Raw genomic sequence first — 19714 nt, forward strand, 5'->3', positions numbered from 1 at the left:
ACTGTTGTCCAGGCACCGTGTCCTGATCTCATTGGTCGATGCTCCTGTCAATCGCACTCACCGGTCTCCTGTGACCTGTCAGGGGCAGAATCTGGTGTCGAAGCCCCGCCCTCTGACTTGGGGCTTTCACACCTGAGCAGGTAAACCATACAACAGCGTTAGACTCGGGACGCTCAGGGATGTGCGGATGTTTTCTGTTTGTGTGTGTTTGTGCGTTTGTGTACTGACGCTACAGGAGGGGGTCGCTCGGGACGCCGCGGGGGTTGGGAGGAAGAGGAGGAGCTTGTCTTTGGGGGGAGGGGTTTCTTGGGAAGGTGGGACGGGAGGGAGGGCTTGGGGATGTCTCCGACCTTCACCTCTTCACCTACACACACACACACACACAAATTAATCCAAAACAGATGAACATACGATGGAAAAACAACTAAAAACAGTTTTACAAAACACATCAAACATCAATACACATATGTAGACACACACACACACACATTCACAACAAGGTGAGGACGAGCTGGAAGAACAGTGACGACGGTTCGAGCTGCAGCAGCAAGAATGAACTGAATATGACCCAAGAGGATGAAAGCAGGTCGAGCAAAGATGTTAAAGAAAAGAAGAAGAAGAATAAAGGTCCGGAGTCGCCCGAGGCTGCAGGAACGAGAGGAAAAGAAGCAGAGAGAGAAATGAGAGAGCGATGGAGAGGACAAAGAGAATCAGGACGGTGGCAGCAGTCGTGTTTATGAGGACTGTTATGGAGCTTTTATTAGATTCAGTTTCCAATGAAGATGAGAAATATATGAAAGAAGGGAAAGAAACTAATTGAGATTATTTTCCCTTTGTTTTTTTTTATCGATATATTTTCTGGCTTGAGGAACTTCGTCTAAACACAGTGAAGTATTTCAATCGATAGTTTAAGTGAGGATACAAATCAAGCACCAGACCGAAGTTGATTTCTTCAATCAAAAGATTTTTCTTCTGCTCTTTCACTTATTTCAAAACGATAGTTTCGCTCCATTTGCAGATAAAAAGCCATCGTCCTGTTTCGCTCTTTGTCTTTGTGCTGCAACGGAATCCAAGAGATTTAAAGCTGCGTTATTAATGTTCGGTTTGTTTGTTGCCAGATGAGCGGATAAGTAGGAAAGTCGTGAGACGCTGCAGGTGTAAGTTGAAGCAGGTCGCAGTCGGCTGAGCGGCACCACCGGGGTCTGAACTGTACCTCGATCCTGGTCTCTCTGCGGCAGATGTTCGGGACGCTCAGGAGGAACCTTCCTGACCTCCGACTTTTTCTCTACAGGTCAGAGTTTGTATTGTTTTATCTGTCTCACTTTCTCTCTCAGGACAAACAGACACATGAAGAAATGTCCAGTGTTACCTGTGGTGCTTTTAGCCGAAGGTGCGCTGGGAGGAGGCGGCTTCTTTGGTCTCTGGAGACGCACACAGAAGCAGAAACATCAGAACAACACGTCAGGAATCCGTCACGTCTGTGAGACTCTCCGGCCTCCGAATCGTCACAGTACACACACAGTTTCTCCAGATGCCAAAAATTACCTCCTTCTCCACCTCGAGCAGCTTCACGAAGTTGTCCGGGAAGACGCCCTGCCTTCCCCCGATCTCGCCCATCCACCAGCCTGCATCCGCACACTCCTGGACAGAAGACAAATCGAGTTTCTAAACCTGCACCAACAAACCCGGAAAACCAAACGATGCAGACACACCCACACATATAAACCAAACGCACAAAGGTGCTGACTCACCTTGGTGATGATGTTGATGATCTCTCCCTCCTTGATCGCCAGCTCGTCCTCGTTTTGTGCTTCGTACGGGAAGAGAACTTTACACTGCTCCCGCCCTGACAGCCAATCAGACCAAAGAGAGTCAGATAAGTGATGATGAGCAAAACTACGAGAGCGACATCAAGAGGGTGGACAATTATTTCCTCCTTTGTGGACAAAACTTCTTGATAAAAAATCTGGAATATTCATGATACGGATATCAGATTTGGACCAAGAAGAGTCCTGGACGGCGGAGCTTTCCAAAAGCTCCTGAATGCACCAAGAAGGAACCATTTTCAAAGCTTGGCCTCGTAACAAGTCTGTTGTAATACTGTGACAGCAACAAACAATATTGTGTTAGAATGAGAGGAAGCGTTTCAACTGAAAGGCAGGAAGTGATGTAAAATCTATGGCACGCTGTGGAAAACAGTGTGAGACACAGCAACGAAGGAGACAAAAGCTGAAACGTACAGAGCGCACGTGTGTGTGGAGGGAAATGTTTTATATTAAATTATAAAATCAAACATACCTTTAGTTTTGTTGTCAGGTTCTGACTTCATGGTTTCAGGTGCGACACTCGCTGCTTTCCCCTCGTTGGCCTGAAAGATGAACAGGTAGAGAAAAGATTTGAGTTCCAGTTTTGTGTGTGTGTGTGTGTTTGAGTGCTTCTGCAGCATTAGACGTTAAAGGAGCCGTTGTTTTCCGACTGGAGTGGATCCCTTGACGGTGTTTGTGGAACCGGGGTGGCTCACACTCACACACACACACACTCACACACACACACACACACATTCACAGGGCCCGGTCTGTCCCGATCACACACACAGCTCTGTTCTGTTCAGGGAAGAAAAAAAAACAACCCCACCAGAGTCTCTCTCCTCTCTCTCTCTCTACACCCTTCCTCCCCCACTCTCTCTCCTCTTCCTCCCTAATGAGACCCACGTGGTGCCACAAGCACTGAGACATCACTACAACATCACGGAGAGGATCACATGCCACCGAGCCCTCGTTCAGGCCGTGACGACCAAATAAAGAGTTTATTGAGGCCGACGGTGACACAGCCACATTTGGGAGACAGAAAAAATTACACAGTTTTCATTTCCAAAGAGAAAAATGTTTCCTTTTCTCTCCGGCTGCAGATTTCACACCCTAACCCCACAGCTGCATAAGCTTTGCATCCTGTTTTACAGTTGTGTCACTGCAACACATCTCTCAGCCTGCAGATGCAGTGAAGTGTGACCAGAGGCAGGAAACTCTAACAGGGCTGAGGGCTGTTTGGTGTCTGTGTTGGTGTTTGGTGTTATGAGACAGAAGAATAAAAGAAACATGAGAAAAGAGATCTGGAGATATTTCCACTTCAGTAGTTGTGTCGTCTTTCTTTTTCTTGCTTTGAGCACGATGTTAAAGAGCAGGAAACACATCGTCAATCCCACTGTCCTCAGAAGTTAGAGAGTCTTGCGTGTGCTTGAAGACGTGTTGCAGTGATTTGGTTTTGCTGCAGCAGAGGCCTCAACTGAGTTTTAAGTTACTAAAACAGAGAAGTTCAGAGTTTCGGAAACTCAAAACTCCAGTTTCTGTGAATCTGTGTGTAAATGTAAAACGCTGGTGAAACAATGAGTTGTGCGCGCCCACTGTTGCTTTGTGTAACGAGCATTCACCAGAAGCATCAACAACAATAGCACCTATACACCGGTTGTCAGGAGAATAAGCTCTGTGGGTGAGCTCACATGGTCTTTTCTATTACATACTGGAGGCACCCACAGCAACGAGGTTCTTGGTTCTAATCCAGGGCTTTCTGTGTCTGTGTGAGGTTTCCTGTGGGTTCTCCTGCTTCCCTCCAAATACACACAGATTCAGCGTGGACAGCTGATTTTGTGTCTAAAAATCCGCCCTGCGATACACTGACGACCTGTCCTTGGGAATTTCAGTCAACTGGTCCAAGATCATGTTACTTTCTATTAATAGAAACCTCTCACAACCTACAAAATCTGTATTGATGCGTTAGGGTTGAGTATGTTTTACCTTGAAAAGGCCACAATCCCTCCTAAAATGAGAAGACACGCTTTCTTTTTCACTGTGAACTCAGCCGTTATCAAGGCTGAGTGACTCGGACTCGCACAGACGCTGAACACTTCTGCTTTTGTTGACGTGGAGGCTCGAAGACGTTTCACGCCGAAAATACAGAGTCAGTATTAGTGTCAGTCTGCGAGAAACAGAAACTTAACCCATAACTTTGTGCGTCTGCGCAATAAGAAAACACAACACCGGAGCCGGAGCTGCACACTGGGACGACCTTGCAGTTACACAGGTGACGTGGCTTCCCGTGACTCAGCATCCCCACCGTCCCAGATGGAGACGGTCACCTCCTCCAGAGCCTCATTAGGGAGCAGAGAGACTCGTCTCACCATAAAGCAACATAACAGCCTCTCGCTCAGCAGGACAGGCTGACCAACATCCTTCAGAACACACACACACACACACAAACACACACACACACACACTCGTATGTCTGCAGGAGCTGCAGCAGAGTTTGATGATCAGAGCAGTTAATGAAGATCTATGCCAAGTCATTTATTTCATCTTGATTCTGCCTTAGTTTCATTTGGATTCTCAGAAAATAAGGTTTTGAATTTACAGTTACATCGTTCAGAGGCAGGTTTTCGTTAAGGTCTCTCTTTAATATTAGATCATTAAAGATGATTAGAGGAATAGTTCTGTTTCTCTTGTGCTCCACATCTTCTTTGAACTTTTGCAATTATTAACGTTACTTTTCAAACTTCTAAACATTTGGGGAAAATCACCCTTTAAAGACAGATCATAGAAAAGTTCCCAGGATAAAACCAAGAGTATCTTCGTGGCCAGAGAAGAAGAACCGGAACATGAACCAACTCTTGTCATCCTCATCCACATGTTTTCTACCATCAACCGACAACAGACAGATAAGAAACATGATCCACCACATCATCCCCACGAGCTGAATGTCCCCTCGCCCGTCGCCTTCTCAGCAGCTGAACCACAACATTCAAACGAAGAAGGCAGCGAGAAGCAAAGGAGGGAAATAAATATAAATGAATGAAACTAAAAACATAAATAAGAAGAAAAGACAGAAAGAGGAAGAGAATGTGAGAAAACTAGACCCTACCGTCCTCTCCTCTGGTTTCAGTCAGACAGAACGAGCTACATCAGCACAGGCTGCTGGAGACTGTGTGTGTGTGTGTGTGTGTGTGGGTGTTTGTGAGTATGTAAATGTCAGTGAAAACTGTATCACCTCCCTTCTCCCTCTCTCTCTCTCTCTCCCTCTCCCTCTCTCCCACTCTCGGCCCTGTGGAGCTCTCGCTTCTGCTTTGCCTGTCTAATCCCTGCAGGATATGCGTGTGTGTGTGTGTCTGCGTGAGTGTGTGTGTGTGTGTGTGTGTGTCACTGCAGACCACTTCCTGTGCTGTTAAACTAAAACAGAGGAAGGGGAGGAGCCAAGGCAGGGACTTCCTTCCCTCACTACTGACTCACTAAATGAAAATAATCACATTATCAAAAAAATCTATTAAAACAAACTGTGTGTGAACAAAACTTTGACTGGACGTTTAAACATTTGAAGGACGTTGTGGAGGTTAAGACCATGTTTCAGATAGATTCAGGTTAAAGGAGTGTGACTTTAACCTGAAACATCTCACAAAGAGAATTATTTCTTCCAGTGATGAAAGAAAAGAACAAATTCACAGACAATCGTGTCCTTCAGAGTTGCGGGTCACAGGAACACAACACCACCGACAGACATCGTGGCGATATTCAACAAAAGTAGTTGCAGTTTCTTGAAAACCCAGATAAGACTTCCGCCACCTTGACTCAACCTCTGATAAGCAGGAGAAAATGGATGTCATGCTTTTCCGATAGAAAGACAAACGATTAGATATCTAACGATTAGACCCACAATGCCGAGTTTGCGAGTACGTGGTCGGACTGGAGAAAAGCGTCAATCTCAGCGTCATTATAGATGAAAACATGGAGCCAAACTGTTCAAGGACGACTGCTGTCGGATGAAGTTCACGCCGTGCGGTGGAGTTTCTGCAGAAAGAGCAGCTTTTATCAGACAACAATGCAAAAACCTGAAACCTCCTACAGAAGCAGAATCCCTGAAGGAGCCTTGTTTCCGCTACAGAGCTGCTAGAACCGGACAAAGTGATTTGGTCTTAAAGAACCATCTTAGAGACGTGTTTGGCTCGAGCTGAAGTTTTCCTCTGTGATGAAACAGACACAGCAAATCCAACTACGACCTTTTTTGTACCTGGGATTATTGCTGAGTTTCATACGAGGGAGAAGCTTTGGCACTATTTAAGTTGGCTAAAACCATCATCACCACCATGTGACATCAGCCAAAGAGAAGCAGTTTCAGCCATCGCATCAGAAAGAATAAAGTCCCATATGTCATATATATATATATATATATGCTCATATGTTCGTGACTCACCTTGTCGCCCTCCGAGTCGATTTCCATGGAGCGAGGTCGGAGCTTGATGGGCTGGTCTTTAAAGATGTCACCAAAACCAAACCCTCGGACCTGAAGGGTGGATTAAAGATCATGACTCACTCGTTTCTTTTAAGCTTCAAAATAAAGCTCTGAAAACTTCTGAGCTGGATTCTCCGTGGAGCCGTGGAGGAGGACAGGTGTCACATGTCTCAACATTTAAGACCCAGGACATGTAGCATCGGCCAGTGACGTTCGCTCTGTTCACGACTGATTACCTTCTTCGGCTGGATTTCTCCCGACCCTGTTTCCGACCGACTGTCTCCTCCGTCACTTTCACTGCCTGGACTGTCTTTACCTAAACACACAAACACAACAACATCAGCTTTTTACATCACTACTCCAAACGAGGATTTTAAACAATAACCATTTTGCTGCTGAACGTCTTTTCCCGTGAACTGATTGGTTCAGACTCACTCGTGCGTCCGCTGCGGAGCTCCTCCTGCGGGGTGGGCGTGTCTGTTGCGGCCGCGTCGGACTCTGTCAGGACCACTTTGGTGAAATTGGAAGGAAACATCCCAGTTTTGCCGTTAAGAAGCCCCTCCCACCAGCCCTCCTCCACCTGAACACACACACGAGAAGCAGAAACACTTGATTCAGAAATCAGCACAAAGCTCGATCCAGACAAACACACTCAAATGCGTCACATTGTTTTATGGTAAGAACATTTTTTTCCCCAACATATTGTACCAATACTCTCCCTGTAATGAAAAACACACAAACTAAATCGTATTAATTCCATATGAGGCTGTTTAAGTCATTTACAATCTCAACTTTCAGGCCAACATTGACACAAAAAGTCCTTAAAATGCTCTGAAAATAACAACCTGATCTTCTGAAACACATTTTATCTGAGAAGATTAACAGCTGCGGAACAAAAAACAACAACAAATAGCTTCCTCTGGTTTAAAAATCTTGTTTTAAGTTCATCCATGACCTCGCTCATGTTTTTTAATGAACAGAACAGAATGTAGATCAAACACAAGGAATGCAGCCTCAACTTTAAAACCACTCTGTATAAAGGGATGAGTGAGAAATAAGAAAAATACATCGACACATTCTGACATTACACTTGTACACAACATGTGTACATATAATACTGTTAAATAACTGGATTGTCTTCTGAGTATTTCTCTTGATGAAGTTGCTGATGTTGAGCGTCTTCTGATTTGGAGTTGTAGATGTTACAGACACTACCAAGCCGACCAATCCCAGCTCCCCGTCTCTAATCGTTCTTGTAAATCTGTATTTAATCTGTTCTTAGGTTTCTATAATACATGAACACCGACATTATCTGTTTCTTAAATTGTCAGAGAACAAAATGTCATCATGTAGCGTGACACTGGCCCCTGGTGGACAAATTAGACACAACCATAGCGCATCTCATTAAAGAAGCGATGACTGAAGTCCGGTCTCACCTCTGCTATGATCTCGATGACGTCTCCGATTTTCAACTCCAGCTCATCTTCGTGCTGAGGCACGTAGCTGAACGCAGCTTTACACCTTCGCTTACGGATTTGCTCTCCTGCAGACACACACACACACACACACACACACGACATATTTTTGTTGCACATGTGACATAGTTAGCTCCCACTCTTCTCCATAATAATGACTTACAGTGAGCAGGTGGTCACTGACTTATTAAAAGCTGTCGTGGCTGAGGACATTGACCTTTGACCTTTTCAGCCAGGGGTCAGTGTAACCAGCACTGACACTTAATGCCTCTCGTTGGCCTTGCAGTTGTTTGTCTTTCACCCATTAGTCTCTTCATTAGTCTGCACATTAGCCTTGACTCATTCCACACCAGCTGGGCCCTCGTGCCCTGCACTTCCTCGTTTGTCCACAAGGGGTCGTTTGACTTTATGTTAAATTCCAAGCACCCATGTTTCAGGTCGTCAACACATTTAAAGAGCTGGTTCTTGGCAATAATTTAAAATAATAAACAATAAAAACTTCGCTTATTGTCTATTAGTGGTCGTTTTGTATCTTTTTCAGTAGTTTTGTGTCTTTGGGTCAGTAAACATCTTTTGTGTGTCCTTGAGCATCTATTTCTAGTTGTTTTGCATTTGTGTGTAGTTGTCTTAGTTTGACCACTCGTCAGCAGTCACTTGTCCCGTGCCTCCCCTCTGACCCCACCCCTGTGTATAGTAAGTGTGTAGTATGTAATATACGTATATGTATAAGTACCCATGTTTGCAGTAGAAAGGTGAGGAATGCTTGACCCAAATCCTTCCTGACACTAATAGGATCTATGTTTGAGCCTGACGACTTAAAGCTGCCTAACGAACGCCATGTATGAATGTACGTGTCCGCGTGTAAGAGCTGTGTTTACCTTTCCTGCCCGGCCGAACACCGGGGTCAGACACGGGGCTGGCCCGGCCATTCGCCAGGTCAGACCTGATCATGCTCGCCTGTCCTCCATCCCGCTTCCCCTCTTTCTTTATCTCCTGCAGAGAGAGGCGGGCGAGATGATTAGATGAGGAGGAAGAGGAGGAGAGGAAGAGATGGGAGGAAAGGTAAATAAATACAGGTTACAGAAACAACAGGGAAATAAGTAAATGAGAAAAAAGGAAAATCTTCTAAACATTTCCATAATTTAATTAAAGTAAAACATCAACGTGGTTCTTAACTCAAAGCATTTAACAAAAACGTACATGACATTTTTAACGTTTAATAAATACACACAAAAACTATGATGCATATTTGAGTTATTAACAAGCAGGAAGTCAAAATTTGTGCCACATCTCTCTGTAGCCTGATACTGATCTGATGAAACACATGTGACTGATCCACATAAAACAGATTCTTCAGTCGATGTCAAATTACAAACACAAGCACATCAATATCTGGTTTCGTAGAAATGACTTCGGTTACGGTGAAGTTTTAAGACTTTATTTCTTTCTTTATTGAAGAACTCTGGTATCAGATCAAGATTCAAATGTTCATCACCAGATTGTGCGTCATGTCAAATTCGCCCCAGCTTGATTTTTAGAAGAAGTGACAGCTCTATCACCAAGCAGTGTGTGTTTATCGGCCCCATGCAGATGCTGCAGATGCTGCAGTGGAGCGTCATGACGTCAGGACCTCAGGTGACCCTCCGTGTTTACCTGCAGACGTCCAGCTTGAAGCTCATAAACGCTGCATGGACACAAAACCTACAAACCGCTGCTGCGGCCACAGCTCTTGTTTCCGCTCGCCCACGCTCTGTCCCCATGACTTCCACTCGCATAAAAGAATCACAAGACGACAGCATGAGAAACTGATCAAGAGGAGGAGAGAGAGCGGCAGGCGGACAAACACGCCGAGCGACAGAGCAATCAACAAACGGACAACAAACAGGGGGGGACGCACGCACACACAGACAGGACGGTTCACATCTATCCACCACATTCATCATGACATTGTTTCATAAGCTCTGGCCTGTGGCGAACGCAGCTCAGTGAGGCAGACGGGCCTGGGTACACTGACTCACAGAATCTAACCCCTCTCTCACACACACACAAACACACACACACTGGCTGTGATCGGCCTGGTGTGGCGTGAACGCCTTAATGAACCACAGAAATCCAAAAATATCAACGAAGAGACGTTTCCTGGACGACAACCGAAGCTCATTTGAGGCTAGAAATGTGTTTTAGGAAGTGATGCTGGAGTTTTTTTATATAAACCAACCTAGAGAGGAACAGTCACATTCTCAGAAGTTGAGGGGCCAATTAAAAGCTGACATGGGGTGTGTGCACTCCTCCGCCGACAGGAAGTGGCAGATTAAAAAGTGAAGGTGGAAAAAAAACCCTGAAACATTTGACGACTTTATTTGGCATCAATGGAGAGAAACCATTCCAAAACTTTTCAACCCTTAACCCTCAACATGTCAACACGACAAGTTGGTGGAAGCGTTTAAAAAGGAAAATGACTTGAAACACAGACGCTATACAACACATTCTGTTTACAGCGTCCATGTTTTTTCAACTACGTGAATCCACAGTCAGTAGAGCGAGAACCTCCTACAACACAAACCAACTAACTAACAAATGGAACTATACAACCTTGTACATCTCCGCTGGTGCAAATGTCCGTTGGACGAGTGAATGAAGTTGCACAACAATGACGCTGTTTACGAAAAGAGGGGAAACAATTCTTGCTTTGCTTTTCTCTTGGCATTTCCCAAGTTCTCTTTATAAGTTGGCTGCGTGTCCTTCTGCTTCCTCTTTCTGAATGTCTCTGTGCTGCAGTTTTATTTTGTGTCATTTCTACGGAGGTGAATCTGTCGCACACAGTAGGCGTCTGCTGCTGCAGAGCATTGTTTCACATTATCTGTGACTGGGCGAGAGAAAAGGTCAGAGGTTCTGCGAGAGGAGCCGCACAACCCAGTGTTGAACACTAAAGCAGAGCAGTGTAAACTACATTCTTTGCTGTCAGGCTTGTACACATGACGCAGACAAACACACACACACACACACACACACACACACAACACTCCACACAGTGTCGTGTACATAATGCAGGTGTTTCCTGTTCACATGTGATGAATCGCGTTGTCTTCCTCCCCTCGTTTCAGCTGCGTTTCCTTTAACTCTGAGTTACCTCCGTATCCCCAAAGGAGGAATTGCAGTGGAGCATGAATACAGTCCAAGTAGTAACAAAGGCCTGGGCTCCAAGAACAGTGCAGATCTTTTGTAAAACCACACAATCATTAGTGTCTGGTTCTCAACTCCCACATCTTCATTGTTTAAACAGGCAAACTGAGTAGATCACAGATGGATTTTTATATTATTTTTTAAAAAGCCAAACAGCTCGTACACACTACGTCTGCTCATTAAAAAAGAATGCTTGAGGCTGACAAGTGCTCGATGTGGGTTTGTGCAGATTGGCATCTAAAGGGTTACGGTACCCCGTCTTATTTATGCTGCCTTCACGTACCAAAAGACTCGACATACTCTACGTACACTCTCCATAACAGCATTCATTCTATATAGCGCTCGAGCCAGCTCTCCTGCACTGTGGCTGCAGAATCAATGTCTGTTTTCCTGGTTTTACATTGCCACTGCATTAGCCTACTTAACAAACGGCAGATGTCAGGGAAAGGTGACCTCAGTGGACAGAGAAGGTGTATTGATGCACTCACAGAGAATTAGCTGCAGTTCTCCTCAGGAGCAATTCAGCCTAAGTCGGCTCATTGTCTTTTGTTTACAGCCATAATAGCCATAATTGTTATAGTTGATTAAAACATATAAAAGCAAAAACATATCATCACCATTCTGATTGTTTGAGATGGACTTTGCATCTCCACAAAAATGAAGCCAATATACCCTGTATATGAGGGCCACCATCTTGTGGTGATGATGTCATTTGGAGCCAGAACTACCTAAAATGACACGAACCATCCTCGAGTAAAATTAGACGCGTACTTTGACTTTTGAGTTCGGCCCATGTCCCCTTTATTAACATGGGGGAGGCGGGATTTACGACCTATGCTGGAGCCACAATAAAGATGCTTTGGCGTCTGATCTGACATTTCCTTCACTCTGTATAAATAAATAATAATGTGTAAGATTAATGTAAATTTACATTTGCAGAAGTAATAACCTGCTTGGCGAACTTAACTATGAAAAACATGTAGTGTGGGAGTAGCGTCCTGTAAATGCAACAATGGGTGAAGCTCTTGGCAAGAAATCATTTTCAGCAGCAGAGAAAACTCAGATGATTGATCAGGGGTCATCCATTTGTACGATAGAACCCTGAAGTTACACAAACAAACGGAAAAAGTCAACTTCGGCGTAAAGTTCAGCTAAATTTAAGTGAACCAACGAGCAGCAAACTCAGCCGCTCTGTCGCACCCTGACGAACGACGTTGAGCCTGACTACCAGAGCATTAAATGTCAAATCAGAGCATGTGAAGCTGATTTGCAATACCTGCTTGTCTAATTCTCAGAGGTCAGATGACTCCAGCAGTTCACATAAACAGGAAGTCCTCCACCTCTGCAACAACAGGGGCCTGTAGGGACGTCTGGTTGTATTTCTATCGTTCACACTATCTAGACAGAATTTGAAAGATATGTGTAACTCTTGTTTTAGATTTAACTGAACACTTCCCTGGTGATTCATGTGTTTTTTAGGCAGTGACTGCAAAAAACGATGGATGACGCATCCTCACCTCCTCATAAAAAGGGAAGCCAAACTACCCGTGATACGATGCAGCCGATTGACGCTGGTGATGTGGTTCAGAGTCTGTGCAGCAGTGATGGTGGAGAGGAGCCACTGCTTCGAATTATTCATTAAAATAAATTTACAAGAATCACAAGATCTAATCCAGAAAAACTCCCTGGAAAACATTTGACGTGTTCTTTCTTTGACTTTTTAGTTCCGTCCATGTCCCATCTGCCAACACAGAGGGGGGGAGTTCATGACCTGTGACCACCAGGGGGCTTCGAAGATGTTTTGGCTTCACTTTTCTGAGCTATTATTTTTCGATGATAACAGTTTATCGAGTTAGTTGAATGACTCGTTACTAAAAAAAAACCCAGGTGCTGGTAATCGTACTCTGTGTAACTCTACTTCCTGTTATTTCACATTACAGCACGATGTTCAGAATCTTTCACAGAGTTGTCTTACCCTTTATTGAAAATGTTAAATCATTGACCTCCAGCCAAACAGTCAGTCTCCACTGAAGGGGGGCCGCCTGCATACCATCACTTCCTGTCGCCCCCCCCCAACAACACACAGACACACACACACACACACACACACACACACACACACAGCAGCAGCATTGCAGAGCTCAGTGTCACGGATTCCCATAACTGCAGTCTTGTGACAAACCAGTCTGGTATTACTGCAATACTCGGCCTTCCTCAGTCTCTCCCACACACACACACACACACACACACACACACACACACACACAGACACACACACACTATCAGAGCACCATTGTCCGACTCTCTGACAGTGAATGAGAGCTGTGACGTTCAGTCAGCACAAGTGAACCACCTGATAACACACACGGCCCTGTTGCACTGTGTCAGTGTGAACTCTGCTCTCTAACATGTCTCTACTTCCCCTTGTCACTTCCCTCTTCTCACCACCAAGAACACACTGTATTACGACTTCAAATGTGAAGAGTGGTGTAAATTTACTCTAGCTGCTTGTCATACACTGCATAACTTTTTTTGGGTCCGAGCATTTTCACACACAAAAAAAACTGCAGCATGAAAATGTCAGTGGGCGTCGATGAGGTTTCTAACACGCGGCGGAAGGAAAACTGGAAAAATCCAAACACGTCAGGGTGAAAAAGAGGGAACAATGCACGTAGAAGACTCAGACACAGACGGCAACTTGGACAGAAAACGAGATTCAAGAGCTTTTGGCAAAAAAGAGCCGACACCAGTGTCGATGTGCTGTAAACGAACACACGAGTCTGTGCATTCTCCGGAGTTCATGTTTGAAAATGGCTTCAGTCATCGTACTTGTGGTATTTCCAATAATTAAAATGTTTTACTAACATCAAATGTGACAAATATTTGAAAGCAGTGATAAAAGACGTCATGAGAATTTGTTTTCATTGCGACAAAAAAAAAATCTTGATCTATTCCTATATCAGTCTCTCTGCGGCGAGTTTCTGTCTTTCATCACACTAACCTCTACTTTCATTTATCCTAAATTTAACTCCCAACCACAAACTCAACCTAAATTTAATGAATCAACTGATGTAAACTTAACTTTGACCTTTAACCTCAAAGCTCTGCAGGAAAACACACACAAACACCCCACACTGCAGGGACCCAGTGCACGCTGCGTGTTTACTCTGCTGCTCGTGGCTTCATCAAGTGTGCAAGCGACTGAGAATGTGGAGGGACAATGAGGTGCGGGGGGTCGACTGTGATTACTCACCCTGACAAAGTTGTCCGGGAACAGCCCCCTGCGTCCGCCCAGCTCCCCCTCCCACCATCCGCCATCGTCCCGCCGTATGTTCGAGATGATGTCACCCACCGTCAGGCTCAACTCATCTTCCTGCTGAGCCTCATAGTCGAACTCCACCACGGCCTCCACTGTGCACAGGGACGAGACGAGTGCGTTACAACAGGTCAAACACTGCAGAGGTGATGAATGTGATTATTTTATTCATTTATTCCAAACAGCTGATTTTTACATCAGAACACTGTTCACTGCTACAGTAAAGTAAAGTGGATTTAATTTCTCCTCAGTGCAGCTCTGATTCTGCTGAGTGTTTCATTTCCTCAGGACTCAAGAGAAAAAAATGGCCGGCTCTCAAAAATGCACAAATAAAGGCAGGAAAAAGCCCTGAGGGGAAATCACCTGCACTGCTGTGGCTTAAAGGGAAAATTCAGCAGAATGTGCCTTTTTTCTGCTGCCTGAAATCCATCAACACAACAATAGAGAAGTATTTAGTTTGTGGTTTTCAACACGCAAACTGTTTTCACAAACTGTTTTTTTGTTCAGAAACTGAAGTTGTGTTTTCTTTAAGACTCATTGTGTGTGTCCTCGAGGTCAACATCAACGCGCTGAATGCATTTTGAGATTGAGATTCATAACAATGGAGGAAGTTTGGCTGCAGTGTCAGTAAATTAAAGAATCAGTCGAGCAAAACGGTGAAAGGGAAAGAGTCCCTTCGATCCAGATTGGCACCAAAAGTTTTTGAGCTCTTCTCTGACGCATTCCACATCCTTGTTTCGTGGAAACGTGTCCAGTAGTTTCTGCGTAATCCGGCTAACTAACGGACAAACAAACAAATGGAAAGGGTTGAAAGCATGACATCCTTGGAGGTAATTTGAAAACTGGAACATTGAAATTTGTTAAAATCTATTTAAATAAAAAGAGGAAACCAATAGAGACACCCAGTGTTGTTCCACTACAGACAGTGATAACATTATTTAAAAAAAGGAAATCAGTGACACACACACATGCAACGTCTTCCCCTCAGTCTAACATCACACGCCCGTAATCATACGTTAGCACACACACCACAAACAGGAACTGAAAAATGCTCTGAATTTCAGATGTAGTTTTCTTGACGCTGACCTTAAGCATGAACACACACACCATCTCACTGGCCGCCCAGGTCTGATCCTCGTCTACACTGTGTGGGCAGCGAACGAGGGGATGGAGCGGAGGGGTTTCAGGGGTGGGGTAACCATGGGAACATCAGTACAAAGGGGCGGCTATGACTCAGACACACAGGCGTCCTCCCCAAAACGACTCTATTCCGCACACACACGTCCGCAGGTTATCGAACACACGGCACACGTTGTAACTCAGCAGTGCAACAACAGGCAAGAGATGGAGTGTGTCTGCTGCTCAGATGGGGAGGATGTGATTCTGATGTGAGAGGTTAGCAGCAGACACCACAGTGACGTGGCACACACAAGCCGGGTTCTTCTTTGGCTTTGCTTCAGCAGTGCTTTGTGATCCTTGCTGGGAAGCGGCAGAGACTATGAGAGTGAAAGTGGTGGGTTCTTCAGGAAGGGGAAGTGAATTGATAGCTTGTGGCAGCTATCTTGCTAACCACAGTACAATACTTCTGAGTGGTGAAAGGAGACGGCGCACCACAGTCCTCCCACGTCAGTCAACAACACACACACACCAGTGAGGAAGATGACAGATTGTGGCTCTGCACAGAGACACGGAAACTGGGTCCGATAGGAAAACTTTTATTTTACAAAATAAACATGAAACGTGTGCGTTTATAACGACGTCTTAGAAATCACTGCCATTTATATATATTTCAAAAAATGGCTGATATATTGGTAACGGAAATGTTTTATTCCCCTAATCAGCATCGTATCAGCCTGTAGTTGAAGCCCTGAATATTAAAGTAGTGTTGAACAAACCTGATGCTAAACCAGCTTTCTGAGCACTAATGTAACAGGAGGCCTTGAAAAGACAAGAGTTTGAAAAAACTACAGACAAAACTCAACTTTCACTCACACAGGAACTGAGACGAGCCTCTGAACAGCTGCACTAAGTTTAGATTAGAGGAAACCACACAGACACACACTGAACTCCCCAAATTCACGCTGACGTCTCATTGGTGAACCTGTGTTCCGTCGTACGTTTCAGTGCTGATGTCAGGAGCAGCTGCGTGTCTGTCTGTGAAACATTCACACTGGAGCCGAGCCCACCGGGAGTCAGAGCCTCCCACTCACTGTGGATCAGATCACAGACTTCAGTGAATTCTCCCACATCGAAGGAAAATCCTGTCTGTTCCCTGCTCGCAGCACAGTATCTGTTTTTTACTTCTAACGCTCGGCACTCCCGTTTCTCAGAACGCCTGTTGACAACAGCTCCGATAAGAATTTAGAGCATTCATCTTTTCGGTGTAGGTGGAGAGAGAAGACGAGGAGACATTCCTCTGGCTGCTTCGTCTTCCTCCCTGTCGAGACTAATGGCGATAGAGGAGCAGAAATCCTTTAATGTGTTTCAACTGTTGAATGAATCTGAAGAAAGTGCTTTGTTGTCAGACTTGTGGGACTGAAGGTCACAGTTACAGATCTCTGCGACTGGTTCTACTCTTTGAAAACTAAAACAACAGCAGGATGACAGCAGGTCTGTCTCAGTCTGGACTTTATGTGCAGAAACATGCATAAATAATTAAAATGGGTGCTTTACCACAATTTGGCTCCAAGGGCCAGTTTAATGTACATTAACATTCAAAAGCACTTAGCTGTCTTTTAACTGAAAATGTGCACAACATCTAAAGACACTCACTGGTCAATTCATTAGGAACATGTGTACAATATAGTCCATGTTGGACTTTCCTCAGTGCAGAATGAGCCATGCATCTAGTTCACCAAGGCTCCTCTTACACTTATCATGCTCACACACAACTCTTCTGCCATACCACGTACTTATAAGGTTCATTTTCATCCATCCATTCATTGTCTATACTTCTAAGGGTCTGGGAGGGGACAGTTGAGCTGCTGACACGAGTGCGAGAGGTGTGGTGCACCCTGGAGAAGGTGCCAGTCCATCACAGAGACAAACAACCGTTCACTCTCACAATCACACCTTCGCTCACTTTAGAGCTGCCATGTTCATTTACTATTAACATGGTCAGAACTTAAAGCTCTGGTTGGTAATCCTGGAAAAGCTAGCAAGCACCGGCGACACTTTTAAAAAGTGCAGCCGATACATCCCACCCCCTCCCATTAAGGTTCTCGTCACAGAATTTGATTCACACACTTTTGACAGTGTCACTCAAAAACATCCATAAAGATAGATGATGGTGGCCACTGGGAGATAAACATTTGCTCGGCCTGACACGGCCCACTTGGGTTTAGCTAATACGCAGGACTTCTTTGGAGGCTCTTTTAGTTTCCAGTTCACTTGTGCATATTACGAACAATTACTCCAACTGACACAACTCCTGCAAACCAGGGGCGGGGGGGGGCTTTAGGGGACCACCAAAGATCCGGGACCATGTGGTAGCTGCCTGCTGTTCACTGTGTCCCGGCTGATTACATGGATGTGAGTGTGTTTCCCCTGAGGGTAACTGTGCATTGTTTGTTTACATGCAGCAGAGACAGATGTGCAATAGAGAGAAGCCCGTACAAGGGAAGAATACTTTGAAGGAGGGCTGCAGCCAATTATACAATGATACTAAAAAAGGGAATTCCACCGGTCCATAAGATGTTTAAAGTCAATTTCCAAGGGAACAGTGACAAGTTGCATGAGTCCCGGTGCCATAAATAGAAAAAAAGAAGTGTCGCCCTCATGCTGCTCTGCATGGTGTCTGTGAAAATCCCCAGCAAATTCAAATATGCACCGAGTTAACGGATTACTCGAGCGTTAAACCTGCAGTCGCTTGTGCTGCAGCAGCGCAGAGCTGTGGGAAACGATGGCGATGATGAGGTGGAGAATAATGTCACACACACACACACACACACACACAGACACACACACACACATCAGGCCTGTTTCATACACACACACACACACACACACACACACACATACACACACATCTGGCCTGTTTCATACACACACACACACACACACACAGAGTGAATGCAAACGTGTCAACATCTGCAACTCATCAATGTGATTCCGCCGCTTTTCCTGAAATCGCGCCCGAGCTGCCGCACACGCCCACGCACGCTTTCTAATCATGAACAATAAAAAGCGCAATTAAACATGCGAAACCCAACCGAGCGTGTGCGGTCACTTACGAGCCGCGTCGGGGGGGGGAGGTGAGGTGAGGTGAGGAGGGGAGGAGAGGAGGGGAAGACTGAACCCAGCGCGCATCTGGACCGGCCGTTTCTTCCTCCCCATCCAGATGCGCAAAGGCGCCGGAGGCTATTTTTGAACGCACCGCGGACAAGAAGCACAAAAAAGAAGCGTCTGTTCTCACCCATTTATGTCTCCCGGTGTGCGGCGGCTGCTCCTGCAGGACGGGGGTTCGCAGGGAGGGTTGGTTGATCCAGGTACAGAGGAGGGTTTGTGCCGGACCGAGCTCCAGCCTCCTGCTCCGCGCCACAGATCCGCTAGAGCCGCGCTGAAACGGGAGGAGCGTCAGATGAAACCATATTCCTTCCTCTTTTTTTTGTCTCCAGTGACACGACGGAGAGGAGGCAGAGCGAGTGACCAGAGGAGGAAAGCGCTGATGAACGAATCTCTCTCCCCCCCTCTCTTCCCCTCTCTCCCTGCTGCCTTCAGGACCACTGCGTGAAACCCCACTCTTCCCAATTTGCAGGCCTTTGAGACGCCGTGACGCAACGCGTGGCACCGTGCGTGATGCACAGATGCTGGTGACACAGTTACTCTGTGTCGTGGAGCTGACTGCGGATCTTAATGCAGGAAATAAACTGGTTTTATAGGCTAGTTAAATGTGTTTAAGCCAAACATGTGATGCATTTGTGTGTCCGGCTCCTACTTTTGTCCTGGTCCCACTGGTTGTGTTTATGATAAATGCATTTAAATCCAACATCCATGTGTTGAAACGTCTTTATATACAGTCTATGGTTGAAACGTCTTGTATTGACTTGTAATGTCAAGTATCGAGTAGCCTTCATAATTAACAATAAGTATACGGTATGTACGGATGTGTAATGTATACGTATATAAATGTAAGTGAGTTAAAAACTTTTTGAAAAAGTTCTATATTATCTTGTGTCTTTTGGTTTCTGCTGTTAAAATGAAAACAGATGTGATATTTCAGTATCAACTGACTCCAGTCACTTTTTGTTGGGTCGTTCATTCTTCTCTGCTTCTTTGAGATTTCCAACAGTCAGTGAATGCAGCATGAGTGTGAGCTCAAAGCCTCGCACCTGTGCAGCTCAAATCTCGTGAGAACTCTGATGCAGAAACACTAAGAGAGCAGATTATAGTGATGTGATGTCATTCTGACTCACTGCTGTTGTATTGTATCATCAGATGGTCTCATTTATAAAGGCCACGTTTAAAA

General features: G+C 45.2%; 1 protein-coding gene across 5 annotated transcripts in view; it reads right to left on the minus strand.

Annotated features, from left to right (window-relative positions):
- Positions 1–19057, minus strand: part of sh3kbp1 (SH3-domain kinase binding protein 1) — a 22352-nt gene extending 3295 nt beyond the window's left edge. Inside the window, exons 1-14 of one of the 5 annotated variants that reach the window (XM_069512098.1) lie at positions 18662–19057; positions 14185–14342; positions 8627–8741; positions 7710–7816; positions 6709–6853; positions 6510–6589; positions 6235–6324; positions 2299–2368; positions 1752–1846; positions 1546–1641; positions 1370–1421; positions 1214–1285; positions 229–364; positions 62–132 (exon numbers count right to left, since the gene is read on the minus strand). In XM_069512098.1, coding sequence (XP_069368199.1) covers positions 62–132; positions 229–364; positions 1214–1285; positions 1370–1421; positions 1546–1641; positions 1752–1846; positions 2299–2368; positions 6235–6324; positions 6510–6589; positions 6709–6853; positions 7710–7816; positions 8627–8741; positions 14185–14342; positions 18662–18665 — 1291 coding nt within the window. In that variant the 5' untranslated portion in view covers positions 18666–19057. Of the gene's footprint in view, positions 1–61; positions 133–228; positions 365–1213; positions 1286–1369; positions 1422–1545; positions 1642–1751; positions 1847–2298; positions 2369–6234; positions 6325–6509; positions 6590–6708; positions 6854–7709; positions 7817–8626; positions 8742–10340; positions 10622–14184; positions 14343–18661 lie in introns of those variants that run through there. The other 4 variants (XM_069512099.1, XM_069512101.1, XM_069512100.1 and 1 more) reach the window with 4 other exon arrangements.
- Positions 19058–19714: the final 657 nt, after the last annotated feature.

Source organism: Paralichthys olivaceus, chromosome 17 (assembly GCF_024713975.1).
Source record: "Paralichthys olivaceus isolate ysfri-2021 chromosome 17, ASM2471397v2, whole genome shotgun sequence".
Lineage (NCBI taxonomy): Eukaryota > Metazoa > Chordata > Actinopteri > Pleuronectiformes > Paralichthyidae > Paralichthys > Paralichthys olivaceus.